At 45.3% G+C, this 20,494-nt stretch overlaps 1 protein-coding gene across 1 annotated transcript in view; it reads right to left on the bottom strand.

The window, feature by feature from the left end:
* LOC119965026 (ran-binding protein 17-like) overlaps window positions 1-20,494 on the bottom strand; it is a 1,262,848-nt gene that overhangs the window by 555,765 nt on the left and 686,589 nt on the right. The window contains exon 16 of the mRNA XM_038795235.1: window positions 14,551-14,631. Coding sequence (XP_038651163.1) covers window positions 14,551-14,631 — 81 coding nt within the window. The remainder of the gene's footprint in view (window positions 1-14,550; window positions 14,632-20,494) is intronic.

The following is a 20,494-nucleotide window of genomic DNA, read 5'->3' as shown; positions in this document are numbered from 1 at the left end:
CTGGAAAGCACACATAGCCAGCGCACAAACAGTGATGAAAATTACTTTGGCAATATTATTTCAAAATCGCTCACAATATTTCCCAGAGAAAAATAACAGACACATCATAAACAGTCAAAATAACCACGAAAATTGGGATGTGTATTGTATTTGGGGTGAAAATGGCCACAAAGCCAAGACAAGTGTAATTCATCATTTTTTTGATTTAATACCTAGGAAATATATTAAAATAATAAAAAGAATCCTGAAAACCTCAGAATTTGCAGTGATAAATAGCACCCTCTGCCTTTATTGCATTATCCATACAAACAGAAATATTGCATGGTGGATTTTGGCAGACAAGTGCGATTATTTTCCAATAAAAAGTTGCATATTAAATTCCAGCATAAAAGTGGGTGGGTATTACTTTCTGGAGCTTTCACTGTGTGCCTTGGGGGGGCAAAAAGCTTTAAAACTTAACTTTAATAACAATACAGCATTAGAAACAAAAAACTTGTTTCAAGTCATTTACGTTTTGTTGATATATATAAAAAAAATAAAAATTACTTTTCCTTTCTTATCGAACCAAATGACTTGACTGATACACGATTGCATGCATCCACCAGGGACCTGAGTCAAGCTTGATTACACGTTTATAAACATTAGGAGCACACTCCTCCACAACCTAAGAGTTGTCAATTTGGATGAGTGGTAACAGATCAGCCAGTGACTCAGATGTTAAGAGGGAAACAGCCAAGTTCTGTCTTTAACGCTTAATAATTGACAAACCTGATTCCAAAGACCCAATTCTTTATTTGCTTCTTTTCTAATACGCCAATAATTTTTAGAAAATGATCATAAAGGAAAGCTTAATATCCTTGGCTAATATCTAAATGCACAATCCCTGAGGGCTGAGGGATCAGATAACTTGTCATATTTTAGAGCGCACTCAAAAGCTAAAGCTATGCACAGTATACATTGGAAATTAAAATCGGCAAAATGTTGAAAATGCGCCGGTGAACTAGTGTTGAAGCGAAAAAAAGTTGCTCCAGAACTTCTACCAGAATAGATCATTTCTGGCGAACAAATACTGATGAAATGTCAATTTGCCTGTACGGTTCCACTATTTTCTGTTTTGATATATTTCAAATGATCCAGTTACGTTCTAGTTGTCAACAATCCCTGATTAGTGTGCAGAAATTAGTACGCCTAACAAGCTAATTTACGAAGGGAATTGAAGAACTGGATCTCTGCGGCTAATAGAAACAGGTAAGCAATTCAAGTCATGAATCCAGGAATAGGCGAAGATAATAGGGGTTGGTATTTGAGCCATGTTTTAGATTAATCATTTTCTATTTCTAGCAATTCTTACTGCATCATGTATAATTTTGCAAATTACAGAGATTTAATAAGAATACAAGCAATGTGGCTCAGATGGAATCATTTTATTTTGGTTCCAATGCTAGGAGCTCTAGTTTGCATAGAATCAAGGCCAGGTTTTCGCCCTGATGTATCAATTGCAAACGGTTAATGTATTTATTTAAAGACATCTGGCAATGGTGGGAAGTATCAATTGGAGGAGATGAACACTGCGATTTCACCACAACCCGAGATAATGGGAAAATAAATTAGAAGGCAAGATATCCCAGTCTTTCATGAATAACCCTTGGAACAGGTCAAGCAATTTCCCCTTGTTTCGGGATAGAAACATCGAAAATCGGAGCAGGAGGACATTCAGCCCTTCGAGCCTGCTCTGCCATTCATTATGATCATGTGTGATCATCCAACTCAGTAGCCTAATCCTGCTTTCCCCATATATCTTATGATCCCCTTTGCCCTAAGTGCTATATCTAACTGTTTCTTGAAAACATAGAATGTTTTGGCCTGAATTCCAGACTCACCATTCTCTGGGTGAAGAAATTTCTCTGTCAGAAATGGTTCACCCCTAATCCTCAGACTGTGACCCCTGGTTCTGGACACACCCACCATCGGAAACATCCTTCCTGTATCCACCCTATCTAGTCCTGTTAGAATTTTATGGGTTTCTATGATAACTCCCTCCTTCTTCTGAACTCCAGCGAATAAAATCTTAACCTATTCAACCAATCCGCCATCCCAGGAATCAGTGTGGTAAACCTTTGCTGCACTCCCTCTAGAGCAAGAACATCCTTCCTCAGATAAGAAGACCAAAACGGCACACAAAACTCCAAGTGTGGCCTCACCAAGGCCCTGTATAATTGCAGCAAGACATCCCTTCTCCTATACTTGAATACTCTCGCAATGAAGGCCAGCATTCCATTTGCCTCTTTACTGTCTGCTGTACCTGCAGGCTTACCTTCAGTGGCTGGTGTACGTGGACACCCAGACCTCGTTGCACATTCCCCTCTCCTAATTTATGGCCATTCACATAATAGTTTGCTTTCTTGATTTTGCTACCAAAGTGGATAACCTCGTATTTAACCAAATTATACTGCATCTGCCATTCATTTGTCCACTCACTCAACTTGTCGAAAGCACACTGAAGTTATCTCTGCATCCTCCTCACAACTCGCCATTCCATCCAACTTGGTGTCATCTGAAAATTTGGAGATGTTATATTTTGCTCTCTCATCTAAACCATTAATATAGAATAGAATCTTGGAAGATGACGACCAATGGATCCACTATTTCTAGAGTCATTTCCTTAACTATTCTGGGATATAGGTTATCAGGCCCTGGGGATCTAACTGCCTTTAATCCCATCAATTTCCCCAACACCATTTCTCTACTAATAATGATCTCTTTCAAGTTCCTCCCTCTCACTAAACCTGCATTCCCCAACATTTCTGGTATCTGATCTGTGTCTCATTTGTAAAGACAGAACCAAAGTATGTGTTTAGTTGCTCAGCCATTACTTTGTCCCCTAATATACATTCTCCTGTTTCAGACTATAAGGGACCTACATTTGTCTTCACCAATCTTTTTCTCTTCACAGACCTGTAGAAACCTTTACAGTCAGCTTTTATGCTCCCTGCAAGCTTACTCTCATATTCTGTTTTCCCCTTCTTAATCAATCCTTTGGTGCTTCTTTGCTGAATTCTGAACTGTTTCCAATCCTCTGACCTGTTGTTTTCGTGGATAATTAGCATGCTTCTTCCTTCGATTGAATACTATCTTTAATTTCCCTTGTAAGCCATGAATTAGCCATATTTCCCATTTTACTTTGTGCCAGACAGGAATAAACAATTGTTGCAATTCCTCTTGCGCTCCTTGAAGGTTTACCATTGCCTATCCGCTGTCATCCCATTAAGTAACATTCCCCAATTGATTAAAGCCAACTCACACCTCACATCATCGTAGTTTTTGTTATTAAGATTCAGGACTCAAGTCTCAGAATCAACTACTTCATTCTTCATGTTGATGAAAAATTCTATCATATTATGGTCGCTCATTCCCAAGGGGTTTCGCACAACTAGATTGCCAATGATTCCGTTCTCATCACATAGCACCCAGTCTACGATGGCCGTTCTTCAACGTGTTGGTCCAGAAAACCATCATGTATGCACTCCAGGAATTTCTCCTCTACAGTATTGTGGCTAATTTGATTTTTCCCAATCTATATGCAGATTAAAATCACCCATAATTACAGATGTTCCTTTATCACATGTGTCTCTAATTCGCTGTTTAATGCCATTCCCAACATCACAATTACAGTTTGGGTGTCTTTATATGATGCCCACTGTTTTTCTTCCCCCCTTTGTGTTTTTCAGCTCGACCCACACAGATTCTACATTGTCAGAATTAATATCCTTCCTCATTATTGCGTTAATTTCCTCTTTCACCAGCAAGGCCGCTCCGCCGCCTTTTCCTTTTTGTCTGTCCTTCCTAAATAATGAATACCCTTGGACATTCAGTTCTCATCCCTGGTCATCCTGCAGCCATGGCTCCGTAATCCCAATTATATTAAACCCGTTTACGTCTATTTGTGTGATTAGTTATTTGCTTTATTGTGAGCACGGTACGGGCAACACGGTAGCACAGTGGTTAGCACAATTGCTTCATAGCTCCAGGGTCCCAGGTACGATTCCCCGCTGGGTCTCTGCCTGTGTGGAGTCTGCACGTTCTCCCCATGTCTGCGTGGGTTTTCTCCGGGTGCTCCGGTTTCCTTCCACAGTGCAAAGATGTGCAGGTTAAGTGGATTGGCCATGCTAAATTGCCCTGAGTGTCCAAATAGTTGAGTGGGATTACGGGGAGAGGGTGGAGGCGTGGGGTTAAGTAGGGTGCTCTTTCCAAGAGCCAGTGCAGTCTCAATGGGCCAAATGGCCTCCTCCTGCACTGTAAATTCTATGATTGTATGAATGCTCTCTGCGTTAAGTGCACAAAGCGTGTCTTTTTAGCATTACTGGTTTCACTCCCAATGTTTTTCATTGTGGTCCTGTTCAAATCTAGCTTTTGGTTTCTCTGCCTATCAACTTTTTATCCCCTTCCTGTCTTTTGTTTTTGTCCTTGTCCCCATCCTCCTGCCATTTTAGTTTAAACTCTCCCCAGCCACTGGAGCAAATATTCCCCAGGACATACTCCAGTCTTGATACTGATGTGCACCACACCCACTGGCTGCTCACCCTGCCCCTCTAAAACGTCCTGTAATTGCTCCGAGACATCCTTGACCTTAGCACCAATGAGGCAACATACCACCCTGGAGTCTCATTTGCAACCACAGAAACGCACATCTATTTCCCTTATAATTGAATCCCCTTTTACTATTGCATTCCAACATTTTTTACTCCCCCCTCTGTAGTAGAACCAACCATGGTGCAACAATTCTAGCTGTTGTTGCTTTCCCCTGAGAGGTCATTCCCCTCAACAGTATCCAAAAGTGGTATATTTGTTTTGCAGGGGCATGGCCACAGGAGATTCCTGCTCTGCCTGCCCAGTTCTCTTGTTTTATCTGGTAGTCACCCATTCCCTTCCTACTTATGGTGTCTGAGCCTGCAGTGTGACCAGCTCTCTATATGTGCTATCCACAACACCTCATGGATCTCCACAGCTGTTGACAGTACAATCAACCATGCAGATATCAGAGCCAAGCGTGATCTAAGGTAAACAGGGATATCTCAACTGCTGCCTGCTTGAGATCAGCAAACTTGTGAATATGGGACCTGTATGGTGAAGTACCAAACCACACTGCACATGTACTCACTGAGCCATGGGAAAGGCTTCAGTACCTTTCAAAAGGGTAAGAATTTAACATGTAAAACTTCTGAAACTAGTAACAGTCTTCACCCATTGCCCACGATGTTGTGCCGAACTTTTGTCCTAGATTAAGAACAAATTAATCTACACCCCATAATTCTACCGTAATCCATGTACCTATCCAATAGTCGCTTGAAGGTCCCTAATGTTTCCGACTCAACTACTTCCACAGGCAGTGCATTCCATCCCCCCACTACTCTCTGGGTAAAGAACCTACCTCTGACATCCCCCCTATATCTTCCACCATTCAGGTTTAATTTATGTCCCCTTGTAATGGTTTGTTCCACCCGGCGAAAAAGTATCTGATTGTCCACTCTATCTATTCCCCTGATCATCTTATAAATCTCTATCAAGTCGCCCCTCATACTTCTCCGTTCTAACGAGAAAAGACCTAGCACCCTCAACCTTTCCTCGTAAGACCTACTCTCCATTCCAGGCAACATCCTGGTAAATCTCCTTTCCATCTTTTACAAAGCTTCCACATCCTGCCCAAAATGAGGCGACCAGAACTGCACACAGTACTCCAAATGTGGCCGGGAATCGAACCTTGGATCCTGGAGCTATTAAGCAACTGTGCTAACCACTGTGCTACCGTGTTGCCCATACCGTGCTCACAATAAAGCAAATAACTCATCACACAAATAGACGTAAACGGGTACGATATAATTGGGATTACGGAGCCATGGCTGCAGGATGACCAGGAATAAGAACTGAATGTCCAGGGGTATTCAGTATTTAGGAAGGACAGATAAAAAGGAAAAGGCGGCGGAGCGGCATTGTTGGCGAAAGAGGAAATTAACGCAATAATGAGGAAGGTCTATCCTCAAGTTTTTCAAAATGCCCAACACATCTTCCTTCCTAACAAGTATATCCTCGAGTTTACCAGTCTGTTTCACACTGCCCTCTCCAAACAATATGGCCCCTCTCATTCGTAAATACTGAAGAAAAGTACTCGTTCAAGACCTCTCCTATCTCTTCAGACTCAATACACAATCTCCCGCTACTGTCCTTGATCAGATCTACCCTCGCTCTAGTCATTCTCATATTTCTCACATATGTGTAATAGGCCTTGGGGTTTTCCTTGATCCTACCCGCCAAAGATTTTTCATGCCCTCTCTTAGCTCTCCTAACCCCTTTCTTCAGTTCCCGCCTGGCTATCTTGTATCCCTCCAGCGCCCTGCCTGAATTTTGTTTCCTCAGTCTTACATAAGTATCCTTCTTTCACTTAACAAGACATTCAACCTCTCTTGTCAACCATGGTTCCCTCACTCGACCATTACTTCCCTGCCTGATAGGGACATACATATCAGTTCCTTGAACAAGTTCCACATTTCAATTGTGTCCTTCCCTGACAGCCTATGTTCCCAACTTACGCACTTCAGTTCAGCCCTGTTGCACGCACCTATCCCTCTCCATTACTAAAGTGAAAGTCACAGAATTGTGGTCACTATCTCCAAAATTCTCCCCCACTAACAAATCTATCATTTGCCCTGGTTCAGTACCAAGTACCAAATCCAATATGGCTTCCCCTCTGGTCGGAAAATCTACATACTGTGTCAGAAAAGCTTCCTGGACACACTGCACAAACACCACCTCATCCAAACTATTTGATCTAAAGAATTTCCACTCAATATTTGGGAAGTTGAAATCACCCATGACTACTACCTTGTGACTTCTGCACCGTTCCAAAATTTGTTTCCCAATCTGCTCCTCCACATCTCTGCTGCTATTGGGGGGCCTATAGAAAACTCCCAACAAGGTGATTGCTCCTTTCCTATTTCTGACTTCAACCCATACTACCTCAGTAGGCAGATCCTCCTCAAACTGCCTTTCTGCAGCTGTTATACTATCTCTAACAATGCAACCCCTCCCCCTACCTCTTTTTCCACCCTCCCTAATCTTATTGAAACATCTATAACCAGGAACCTCCAACAACCATTTCTGCCCCTCTTCTATCCAAGTTTCCGTGATGGCCACCACATCGTAGTCCCAAGTACCGATCCATGCCTTAAGTTCACCCACCTTATTCCTGATGCTTCTTGCGTTGAAGTATACACACTTCAATCCATCTCCGTGCCTGCAAGTACTCTCCTTTGTCAGTGTTACCTTCCCCACTGCCTCACTACACGCTTTGATGTCCTGAACATCGGCTACCTTAGTTGCTGGACTACAGATCCGGTTCCCATTCCCCTGCCAAATTAGTTGAAAATGAAAATGAAATGAAATGAAATGAAAATCGCTTATTGTCACAAGTCAGCTTCAAATAAAGTTACTGTGAAAAGCCTCTAGTCGCCACATTCCGGCGCCTGTTCGGGGAGGCTGGTACGGTCCAAACCCTCCCGAAGAGTACTAGAAAATCTCTCTCCCAGGATATTTTGTGCCCCTCTGGTTCAGAAGCAACCCGTCCTGCTTGTACAGGTCTCACCTTCCCCAGAATGCGCTCCAATTATCCAAATACCTGAAGCCCTCCCTCCTACACCATTCCTGCAGCCATGTGTTCAACTGCACTTTCTCCCTATTCCTAGCCTCGCTATCACGTGGCATCGGCAACAAACCAGAGATGACAACTCTGTCTGTCCTGGCTTTTAACTTCCAGCCTCACTCCCTAAACTCTTTTGTTACATCCACATCCCTTTTCCCACCTACGTCGTCGTTGGTACCAATGTGCACCACGACTTCTGGCTGTTCACCCTCCCCCTTAAGGATCCTGAAGACACAATCCGAGACATCCCAGGCCCTGGTACTTGGGAGGCAACATACCTTCCGGGTGTCTCGCTCACGACCACAGAATCTCCTGAATCTCCTGAAGGGGAACGGCCACGAGGGATCCCTGCACTGTCTGCCTGTTTGTTTTCATTCCCCTGACTGTAACCCAGCTACTCTTGTCCTGTACCTTGGGTGTGGCTACCTCCCTGTAACTCTTGGCTATTACCCCCTCTGCCTCCCGGGTGATCCGAAGTTCATCCAGCTCCAGTTACCTAACACGGTCTCTGAGGAGCTGGAGTTGGGTGCACTTCCCGATGGTATAGTCAGCGGCGAATTGCTGTGGTATCGCTCACCACCCACATCCTACAGGAGGAGCATGCAACTGCCCTAGCCTCTATCCCCTCTTCCCTTCCAGAATACAGCTGCATTGTGGGCCAACTGGAACTCCGTCCTCCGACTCTGCTCCCAGTCAGCTGCACTCTCGGTAAACTCCCGGCTCCCTTCTCGCTCTTTCAGGAAATGTAGGAAATGAAATGAAAGGAGCACCTTACTCCCTCCTCACCTAACTCCCTCAGTCACCAATCTCTCACTATAGTCCTCAAATGCATCCAAATTCAGCACTCCCTCAGTCACCAAACTCTCACTATTGCACTCAAATGCACCCAAATTTCGCACTCCCTCAGTCACCAAACTCTCACTATAGCACTCAAAATCACCCAAATTCAGCACTCAGTGCAAACAAAGTCTGTACTGCAGCTGGATCACTTTTATACTGTGACTCTAGCCTCTGAAAACTGGCCTAATCCAATTAACTAATTGACAAGCTCCAGCTGCAAGTACCTACAAGTAGAACATTTGTTTAAAGCTGATTGAAAATTCACCTTCTTCTCAACCAAACAGCAATTTTTAAGTTAATTAACTAAATAAAAGAAAGACTAGACTTTAGATAAAAAAGAACGCTTATTATCCCTCAGTCACCAAACTCTCACACTCAAATGCCTCCAAATTCAGCACTCAGTGCAAACTCAATTAACAAAGAGTCTCCCACTAACCTTTGCTCAGAAGGACCTTAATCATTCTCTAAATGAAATTTAACTTTCACATGCAATTTGCATGTGAAATCTCCAATCTCAAGGAAGGCAAAGTCACATTGGATTACTTTTTTCATAATTATATGCTACGTGCAGTCATCCTGATTAATGGACTCTCCCCCATTCTGTGGTATATTAAGGTCATTTTTTATTTCTTCACTGAAGGAGATTTCAACACTCTTCTGCATTAGCAGAACGCAATGCAGCACATTTCTTCCATTTGTTTACATTTGGAATAGTGCGCTCTGGGTTGTTTCCGTGGCTAAAACCCTTTCAACATCGACAGGTTGTCAGCCTGATCCAAATCTGTACCAGAAAGGTTAGCTAGAAGTGGCAATGAGTTTGTCACTCCACTTCCATCAAGTGCAAGTAATCTGCTGGTTGTGAATCCTGTGGTGATATCATGGTTGTGTTGTAATTCACCGACTGGCCACTAGGAGTCTCACTCATATATAAGCAACTGCTAAAGTCTGCTGCCCCCTCAGACTGACTGGAGAGCTGGAAAAGAGGGGCTGCTTGTGCATGGTTTAAAGTTATAAATCGTTTATAAGAACAAAGAACAAAGAAAAATTACAGCACAGGAACAGGCACTTCGGCCCTCCAAGCCTGCGCCGATCCAGATCCTCTATCTAAAACTGTCGCCTATTTTCTAAGGATCTGTATCCCTCTGCTCCCTGCCCATTCATGTATCTGTCTAGATACACCTTAAATGACGCTATCGTGCCTGCCTCTACCACCTCCGCCGGCAATGCATTCCAGGCACCCACCACCATCTGCGTAAAGAACTTTTCACCTTAAACTTTTCCCCTCTCATCTTGAACTTGTGACCCCTAGTAATTGAGTCCCCCACACTGGGAAAAAGCTTCTTGCTATCCACCCTGTCTATACCTCTCATGATTTTGTAAACCTCAATAATAACTTTAACTAGAAGTGTTCATGTCATAAATAAGGCCATCTGACAGGAACATTACATGGTACCAGGGTTGGAAGGTATTAAACACTGAGAGAAAACAATCAGCCTGCCACAGAGATTTGACGATTTTGCAGCCTGCAAGAATTTAACAACATGGAGTCGTTGAAGCCACCAAAGAGTCTCAGCTTTATTTATGTTAAAAAAAAGAAAATATAAAAAAAAATTAAGACTTCACTAACCACCACGCCAGTTCTCAGTTTGACCCATCTAAGCAGGTTAAAACGTCAACAGACGCAGACAAAGATGGTGTGGTAGCAGTTCTTCTGCAACTCGAGCATGACGATTGGAAACCAGTCGCGTATGCATCATGATCCATGACGACAACAGAGCAGAGGTATGCTCAAATCGCAAAAGAATGCCTGGGTTTAGTTGTAGGCTTGGAGAAATTCCAATTTTCACAGTTGAGACAGATCGTCATCCTTTGGTTAACATCATCAAAAAAAAATCTCAAACAGATGTCTCCACACATTTAGAGGTTGATGATGATGTTACAATGCTATGACTTCAATTTCATCTACACAGCAGGCAAATATTTGTTCTTAGCAGATGCATTATCGAGAGCGCCGTTGCAAAGTATTTGGTGGTGAGATTACGGAGGATGTAGATCTGCATGTCAATCTTATTTCCACACTACTACCAGTATCAGATGCGAAACTAGGTGAAATCCAAGAAGAGATCCAGGAAGGACCAAAATCTTCAAGAGGTTATCATGAACATTAACTCACACGGATCCAGAGGTCAATGTATGAAGTTCTACAACATAAGATCTGAACTCAGTATCATTAATGGTGTGGTACTTCATTTGAACACTGTCGTCATTACGTCTTTGCAAGGATGTAATAAAGAGGATACAGGAAGGACAGCTTGAGATTGAAAAATGTTAACGGAGAGCTTGTGGCTCTGTTTACCGGCCAGGTATAAACCATAATATTGACAGGATAGTCAGTTGTTGTGACACATGCCAGACGCATTGTTGCAAGAAAACAAGAGAACCTACGTAAATATCTGATTTACTTATGGCACCATGGCAGAAAGTAACTATTGATCTCTTTCAGCTACAAGGAAAAGATTATTTTTCAAACAATCCTCTACTGTCAAGCTGATGCGACCATCAATTCACTCGGAGCCTCGAATCGAAGTAAACAGTGGTTTTAATCAGCTTAAAACTTTTCCTGCCTGCGACCGGTACAATACTGAAGGTGGACCCGCAGGTCTGCTGCTCTTATACTTCCTATAAGGGGCGGAGCCATGGGCGGAGCCTGTACATGCTCCACATCTCCACCTGTGGGTGAAGCCACACAGTGGCCCACAGATGGAGCCCACAGGATTAATAGCATGGTATAATGCAACACAGTATACTGGTGAATTAATAGTACTTATACATTCACCACACAAGCATAACGATAAGCAGTGCAATACTGCACACCAAGTCAATTTTTGCTCGACATAGAATTCCTCAAGTTGTCATGAGTGACAACAGTCCTTGTTTTAGCTGTAAAGAGTGGCAACACCTTACAGTCATGTATGATTTCAATTACGTCACGTCGAGTCCTTTGTACCCTCAAGCCAGAGGAAAACGTTGGAAAAGATGTACATATTGTTGAAGAAAGCAATAGACAGCCAACCTGATCCATATCTTGCATTATTGAGCTACAGAGCATTACCATTGTCAAATGGTAGATCGCCAGCATTACCATTGTCACATGGTAGATCACCAGCAGAGTTAGTCATGAATAGAAGGTTGCATACCACACTTCCAAACTTGGAAAAGGAGCAGAATGCAATGGTACTGCAGAAATGCAAAACATTAAAATGAAACAAAAACAGTTATATAATAGTGTCTAGAACTTTACCACCTCTGAGTAGTGATGACATTGTGAGAGTAGAAGATTCAGGTAATTGGTCAAAAAAAGTCATTGTACTTGAAGAAGTAGCACCTCGTTCCTACAATGTAGGATGGGTTGGTTTTAAGAAGAAATCGTCGCGCACGCTTGAAAACCAGAGAAGACTTTGTCAACAACATGATGAATGACGAATATACATCAGAATCAACGCAAGCTCTTGAAATGTACTGGTGATTTTTGGGTCTGTTTATTGAAGGGGATGCCGTTGGGGGGATTGGTACTGTATTTATTTCTGTTTATTTTCTTTTGTGGTTTATTTGATGTTGAATGTTGAAAATGAGGAGAATAAAAATATATATTTTTTAAAGAATCAACAGCTGCAGTGTCAGATAGTTCAGCAGTTCCTGAGCATGAGAATGTCATGGAGAATATTGAATCTACAAGTTCTGAGCAGCAAGGCCAAACTTTGAGAAGATCAACCAGAGTCAGAAGAAAACCTGATCGACTCAATTTGTAGATTTGGACTGTTTGTACATACTATGCTTGTTGTTCTTATATATATATGTATGCATAGTTGCTAAACCAGTTCTAATTTTAAAAAAAATTCATACTGTTAGACTGATTTGTTCATGATATCACACGTAAATATATTGATGATAATGTATTAATTTATTATTTCAAAGGAAAAGGGATGTAGTGATATCATGGTTGTATTGTAATTCACCGACTGACCACTAGGGGTCTCACTAGTATATAAGTGAATGTTAAAGTCAGCTGACCCCTCCGACTGACTAGAGAGCTGGAAAAGAGAGGCTGCTTGTGCATGATTTTGCTGTTATCAATCCATTGCTTTGTATATACTTCACCCACAGTTAAAGTTAATAAATTGTTTGTAACTTTAACTACAAGTATTCTTGTAATAAATAAGGCCATCCGACAGGAACATTACAAATCCCATATTCAGAGATAATAATTCTCAACCCTACTCAATGTCAATATAACAACAATGAAATGGGCATACTAATTTAACAGCTCCAACAGCAGTGGGCCAAACAGCAGATTCGGGCAATATACTCCCGGCTCAAGAGCCAGCAAGCACTCCCTGTTCCTCTAATGTTGTCTTCTCTACTATACTATTGCTGGTCATTCATCATCTGCAATGCACAAATCACCATGCTGGAACCCTCTCTGTTTTTTCAAACTCTTTGTTGCTTGCAAAACCTTCTCACAACCCTTTGGTTCCCCACTTATCGTTCTCTTACAGGCTTGGGGAACATAAGTTCATTTCTTCGTTTATGCATACATTTTTGAGAACTGCCCTGTATATGAGGAGTGCTTCAGAAACATATATGCAAATACTGCAGATCTGGTTGTTCCTCATTTGTTGTCACTAAAATAAGTGATCATGGTAAGGATTATAAATGTCTGCAAAGATTGGTGCACTTTGAAGTACCTCAACTTCAAACAGAGACTTCAAAACTTTATGAATAGTCACTTGAGTAGCAACAAGGCCTGAGATAATCAGAAATCGATACACCAGTTGGCGCGCTGTCTAAGGTGTGGTGCAGGATGATGCCAAGAACACAGGTTCAACCCCTGTACCGGCTGTGGTAGTTCATGGTAGTTCCTCGTTTTGCTCGATTCTTGAAGTGGAGTGGTGCCCCCCCCCCCCCACCCCAAGCTATCAAACCAATTGTCTCTCTCTAATAGTGATGTTTATGATCCTCCATGAACTATGGCTAATTACCGATCAGATCTGGTTACAAGGAAAACACAGTACCTGAATACAAGAACAACAATATTACTGTTTGGCTTGGAGTAAAAGCAGCTCATCTGACGCTAATCATTTTTTACCCAAGGACCCTGCACACGAGAGGGACATTCTACCTTTTGGGAAAGTTAATAATAAGGACAACCAGATTGAGGAAAGACTAAAGGCAGTGGAAGCGTTGGAAAATTGGTGTTTTTGAGATAATTTTAGATCCAGAAAACTACCCCGATAAACAGGATCCCAGAGAGGTGTTCAACATCATTAAACTTCCGCAACTTAAACTTGGCTGAACAGGCCATCCCAGGGAGGTATTCAAAATAGAGGAAGTTAGGCTGGTGATGGGATATTGAAAGGTATCAGAGGTAAAATGGGATGAAAAAATTGATGATCTTTAGGGTTGACCCAGTGGATGTAAACGCAATATTTTCCAATTCTGTACAGTCAAATGTACCTGTGAAAATCCCGGTGGATGCTGAGTTCATTGGGCTGTATCATTACGTAGTAACTGCTGCTGAAAACTGCTGATACTTCCACTTCCTGATTTATTTTTAACTTTTATTTCTTCACTCCAATATTGTTCCTTTAGCCTTTTGAGTAAAACAATGTATGTGATTCCATGGGGCATTTGAGCTCAGTACAATCTATTCTGTTTTTTTCTGATCTATATACTTCAACTGGGGTAGGATGTGACCAAGGGTTTTTGTCCCCCTTCATCATTTACTTCACTCCTTTGATTTTTCCACAGCTCAAAAAGCAGATAATTTTCCTCATTCTTTGGGTGTAAGTTTATTTTTCCTAGGTTTTTCCTCAACTGGGAAGGGAAAGGTAGGAGGGGGAGGCATTTGTCAGATGAGCTGTTCTTTTTCTTGCTCCACCATGCACATTTCTTTGAAAGCCTACATTACTATAACCTTTTCTGCCATGGCTGCACAGCTACGTCAATGAAAAGGATATCCAACAGACAGGTCATTGAGAAACTGCAGCGTTCTGAAAATCACAAGCTCACTTCTCCCCCAGCATTTCAGATTGTTGACGCTGTAAGAAAAGGGGTGTTCATTATTGGTGCACATAGAAATCTCTAATTCTGAAAACTATCAACCGAATTGGGGGAGCAACAAACAGAACATTTATCTCTTTATTCTCTTTGTCAAAAACCATTCTCTATTTCCTGTGCGGAATAGATAAAGAACGATGGTCAAACATTTCATGAAAGACTTTTGTGTTAGACGCTTCTTAGTTTGAAGGCAGATTGACTTCACACATGTTTATGGTCATTGTTAATTTCTTATTCTGATAGCAGACTCAGACTATGTAGTGGTCGGAGAACCAATCAGTTTTTGTTTCACGTGCAAAATCTTCTTCAGGCAAATGGCAAGTAATAATAATAATCTTTATTGTCACAAGTAGGCTTATATTAACACTGCAATAAAGTTACTGTGAAAATCCCCCAGTCGCCACAATCCAGCGCCTGTTCGGGTACACAGAGGGAGAATTCAGAATGACCAAATTACCTAATAGCATATATTTTGGGACTTGTGGGAGGAAACCGGAGCACCCGAAGGAAACCCACGCAGACACGGGGAGAATGTGCAGACTTCGCACAGTGACCCAAGCCGGGAATCGAACCTGGGACCCTGGAGCTGTGAATAACCACTATGCTACCATGCTGTCCAAGTAACATTTGCACCACACAAGTTCCAGACAATGGCCACCCCCAACAAGAGAGAATGTAGCCATCTTTCCCCAATACATTCAATGGCATTATCATCTCTTAATCCCCCACTATCAACATTATGTGAGTTACCATTGACCAGAAACTGAACTGGACTAACCAGATAAATACTGTGGTTACATGAACAGGCAGAGGCTGGGAATCCTGTGGTGAGTAGCTCACCTCCCCACAGCCTGTCCACAATCTACAAGTTAGGAGTGTGATGGAATACTCTCCACTTGTCTGCATCAATGCAGCTTTTTAAAAAATTGATTGCTGGGATGTGGGCATCGCTAGTTACGCCAGCACTTATTGCCCATCCCTAGTTGTCCTTCAGAAGGTGGTCCGCTGCAGTCCCTGTGGTATAGGTACACCCACAGTGCTATTAGGGAGGGAGTTCCAGGATTTTGACCCAGGGACATTGAAGGAACGGCGATATATTTCCAAGTCGGGATGGTGAGTGACTTGCAGGGGAGCCACCAGGTGGTGGGGTTCCCAGGTATCTTGTCCTTCTAGATGGTAGTGGTTGTTGGGTTGGAAGGTGCTGCCTAAGGAACCTTGGCGAGTTCCTGCAGTGCATCTTGTAGATGGTATACACGGCTGCCACTGTTCGTCGATGGTGGAGGGATTAAATGTTTGTGGAAAGGGTAACAATCAAGTGGGCCGCTTTATCCTGGATGGTGTTGAGCGCCTTGAGTGTTGTTGGAGCTGCACTCGTCCAGGAAAGTGGAGTGTATTCCATTACACTCCTGACATGTGCCTTGTAGATGGCTTTGGGGGGAGGGGGGGCAGGTCAGGAGATGAGTTATTCGCATAGGATTCCTAGGCCTTGACCTGCTCTGGTAGCCAGAGTATTAATATTAATTAGTATTAGTATTAATATGGCTAGTTCAGTTCAGTTTCTGATCAATGGTAACCCCCAGGATGTTGATTTCTCCAATAACACTCAAGAAACACGATTTCATCCACGACAAAGCAGCCCGCTTGATTGGCAGCCCATCCACAAACATTCACTCCTTTCAATACCGTAAAACAAGGCAGCAGAGTGCACAATCTACAAGATGCATTAAGGATCTCACCAAGGCTCCTTAGGCAACACCTTTCAAATCCATGACTGCTATCATCTTGAAGAACAAGGGCATTGGACAGATGGGAACACCACCACCTGGACTCCAAGCTACTCACCATCTTGACTTGGAAATATCGCACTATTCCTTCACTGTTACTGGGTCAAAATCCTGGAATTCCCTCCCTGACAGCACTGTGGGTACACCTGCACTTTAGAGGCTGCAGCGGTTAAAGAAGGTAGCTTACTATCACCTTCTCAAGGGCAACTAAGGATGGGCAATAAATGCTGGACTCGCCAGCAACGCCCACATCCCGCAAAGGGGGCGAAATTCTCCGCGGACCGACGTGACGCCCATTTCCGGCGGGAAAAAGCGGTGCGCATGACTCCAGCGTCGGGGCCTTCTTTTATGCCGGTAATCTCCGTTCCCGAAAGGGCCAGCAGCGGACTGACGCGATAGGCATCAGTTTCACCCGCTGCGGAAGTGGCGAGTCCCGCCGTTTGTGTGGTGGGGAGAGAGAGAGACCCAGCGTGGGGGGGGGGGGGGGGGGGAAGAAGAGCGACCCAGCATTGGGGGGGGGGGGGGGGGGGGGGGGGGGGGGGGGAAGAGCGACCCGGCATTGGGGGGGGGGAAGGAGAGCGACCCGGTATTGTGGGGGGGGGGGGAGAGGAGAAAGAAAAGACCCGGTGTTTGTTGAGGGGGGGGTGGTTGCAGAGTTGAGAGGGGGAGAGGGAGGGAGGGAGGGAGGGGGAGAGCCGGAGAGAGGGAGGGAGAGAGGGGAGGGAGGGAGAGAGGGGAGGGAGGGAGGGAGAGAGGGAGAGAGGGGAGGGAGGGAGGGAGAGAGGGGAGGGAGGGAAGGAGGGAGAGAGGGGAGGGAGAGGGGAGGGAGGGAGGGAGGGAGAGGGGAGGGAGGGATGGATTGCGGCGTGGAGAGGAGAGGAGAGGGGGGTTACGGCGTTGAGTTGAGAGGGGGGGAGGGGGTTGCGGCGTTGAGTTGAGAGGAGAGGAGAGGGGGGGGTTACCTGCGTTGAGAGGAGGGGGGGTACCTGCGTTGAGAGGAGAGGGGGGGGATACCGGCGTTGAGAGAGGGGGGGGCGGCGTTGGAGGGGGTAGGGGTGGTGAGGGGGGGTTGAGGTAGGGGGCAGCGGCGTGCAGAGGGGGGGGGCGACGGATGGCCGGGACCAACGCATCGTCGCCCCCTCTGCACGCCACTGCTCCTACCCCAACCACCCCCTCACCACCCCTACCCCCTCCAACGCCCCTACCCCCTCACCACCCCTACCCCCTTACCACCCCCACCACTTCCAACGCCCCGACCCCCTCACCACCCCTACCCCCCTCCAGCGCCCCTACCCCCTCACCACCCCTACTCCCTCACCACCCCTACCCCCCTCCAACGCCGTCCCCCTCTCTCTCAACGCCGGTACCCCCCCCTCTCAACGCCGCACCCCCCCCCCCCCCCACTAACAGAGGAAGGAAGGGGGGGAGGAGGAAGGAATGGGGGGAGGAGGAAGGAGGGGGGAGGAGGAGAGAGGGTGGGTGTGTGGGTACCGGCTTTCAGAGGGGGGGGGGGGGGGGGTACCGGCCTTCAGAGGGGGGGGGGGGGGGTTACCGGCCTTCAGAGGGAGGGGGGGTGTGTGGGTACCGGCCTTCAGAGGGGGGGGGGGGGTACCGGCCTTCAGAGGGGGGGGGGGGGTTACCGGCCTTCAGAGGGAGGGGGGTGTGTGGGTACCGGCCTTCAGAGGGGGGGGGGGGTACCGGCCTTCAGAGGGAGGGGGGTACCGGCCTTCAGAGGGAGGGGGAGGGGTTGTGGGTACCGGCGTTGAGAGGGGGGTGTGTGTGTGTACCGGACGAGAGGGGGGACCCTGCGTTGAGGGGGGGGGACCCTGCGTTGAGGGGGGGGGAACCCTGCGTTGAGGGGGGTGGACCCTGCGTTGAGGGGGGGGGGGGGACCCTGCGTTGAGGGGGAGGGACCCTGCGTTGAGAGGGTGGGGGGTTGCGGCGTTGAGAGGGGGGGGGGTTGCGGCGTTGAGACGGGGGGTTGCGGCGTTGAGGGGGGGGTTGCGGCGTTGAGAGGGTGGGGGGTTGCGGTGTTGAGAGGGTGGGGGGTTGCGGCTTTGAGAGGGGGGTAGGGGTGGTGGGGAGGGGGGTAGGGGTGGTGGGGAGGGGTAGGGGTGGTGAGGGGGGTAGGGGTGGTGAGTGGGGGGTGGTTCGGGTAGGGGGCAGCGGCGTGCAGAGGGGGGGCGACGGTGCGTTGGCCCCGGCCATCCGTCGCCACCCCCCTCTCTGCACGCCGCTGCCCCCAAACCCCCTCCACCACCCCCCACTCACCACCCCTACCCCCCTCTCAACGCCGCAACCCCCCCCGCACTCGCCCCCCACTCGCCCTCGGACACTGAACGGCGTCAACCATCATCAATGGTTGACGCTGTTTTAAAGCTACTCTGTTTTTCGCCGACGTGACCCGTGGCCACGTCGGCGGGACTTCGGCCCATCTGGGCCGGAGATTTGTTGAAAGAAAAATATAATGAAATCCCGCCGGCGCCAGCTGTTTTCAGAGGCTGCCGGCGGGATTTGCACAACGCCGGTTTTTGGCCGGTCGGAGAATAAAGAACCCTGCGGGAGCGGGATTAACGCCGCTGCCGTCGATTCTCCGACCCTGCGTGGGGTCGGAGAATTTCGCCCAATAGATTTTAAAATGGCATGTTTAAAGGGTCAGAACCAGATTTGTAATGCAAAACAGCCACCCCAAATCACAATGGTGATTAAAGTTAACACAAATGCACATTCCAGCAGAAATCACGGAATTTTGACCAGTTGGGAACTCTGCCTGATTTTCCCCCTTCACCAGGAACAGTCAGGCCAATTGTGGCACTCTTACTGCCATTCATGTTAAGAATAGTTAAATCAGTGCACACATTTATTTAAACCTCTTGTTTTGTACAGTTTAAGTACATAGTGCCATTTGCCATTATTATTGGGTCAGTGGGGGCACCTAGCCTAACATCATCTAATCAAAGGGAAATTGACTAACAATTTCTCTTCTAATTTTAATGGTTAAGATATTATGTAGCTTTAAAGTGTTTTTTTTGGGGTGGTGAAGTCTTTCTGGTTGTTTTGTATATCAGAGTTTCAGCTTTATTGCTATGGAATCTCTGAGAAAAACTCTGCACTGGGCCTCAACACTGCACTTAACATTTAATGAAAACATGTTTTAATGACTTGTTAATTATTTCAGAGTTCAGTTGCACACAAATTATATTAGCACTGCATGGATTGGTTGTGTCTTTATAGTCATAAAGGATAATTCTGAAATATTCATTGTTTTTCATTAGCATTTTAAAATTTGTTATTGCATGCACTATATTGACATTAATGCATCTAATAAAGATGCCCAGAAATAACGGCATTGCATCATCATAGCTACACAACTGTTAAAGCAGCAGGGTCCATTACCAAATTTTACTGTGTCAATTTTCGATCTACCCCAGGAAGAAAACAGAAAAGACACATTAACAAACTCCACCTGGAACTCTGTGGTATCATTTATTAACGAACTGAAAAAGGATGAAAATGAGTCAAACTGCAAAATGCAGGATGCCACCAAGGTCGAGTCAGTAAATAATGAGGTAAATGATGAGGTAGTTCCTCCTGAAGTTGAATACCAAAACTGTAGGAGGAAAAGGGTCCTGTGTGTGCTGATTTAACTGTTCTTAACCTGTGAGGCAGTAGGAGAGAAGTAGGGAGCCCCACAGGTGGTTCTGTGAAAGAATAAGTGACAGAAGAATTACTCTAGCAGCCTGCCTAGAGTAGCAACAGAAACAACGGTGTTAGGCAAAACGCACACGATTCAATGGAAGTCGAACTGGTGAAGCCAATCCAATTAACTCCAATATGGGGAGAAGAGGTGGGAGGGCATATCAAAGACTGGTTGTTTCTAACCCATTTGATGCATCTCACTCAGCATAACTAACTTGAGGAAATGTATTGGATGTTATATACCATGACTTTCAGGAAGTATTTGATATTTTTTGTTGCTTAGATGTTTAACAACAAAATTACCAATTAGAGAGCTGTAACCACTGGAGATCCCAAGAGATTGATCCATGATATTTGTGAT

The sequence above is a fragment of the Scyliorhinus canicula genome, chromosome 4, assembly GCF_902713615.1.
Source record: "Scyliorhinus canicula chromosome 4, sScyCan1.1, whole genome shotgun sequence".
In the NCBI taxonomy this organism is placed as follows: Eukaryota; Metazoa; Chordata; class Chondrichthyes; order Carcharhiniformes; family Scyliorhinidae; genus Scyliorhinus; species Scyliorhinus canicula.
Note: the sequence above shows the minus strand (reverse complement) of the source record. Positions and strands in the feature narration are given on the sequence as shown.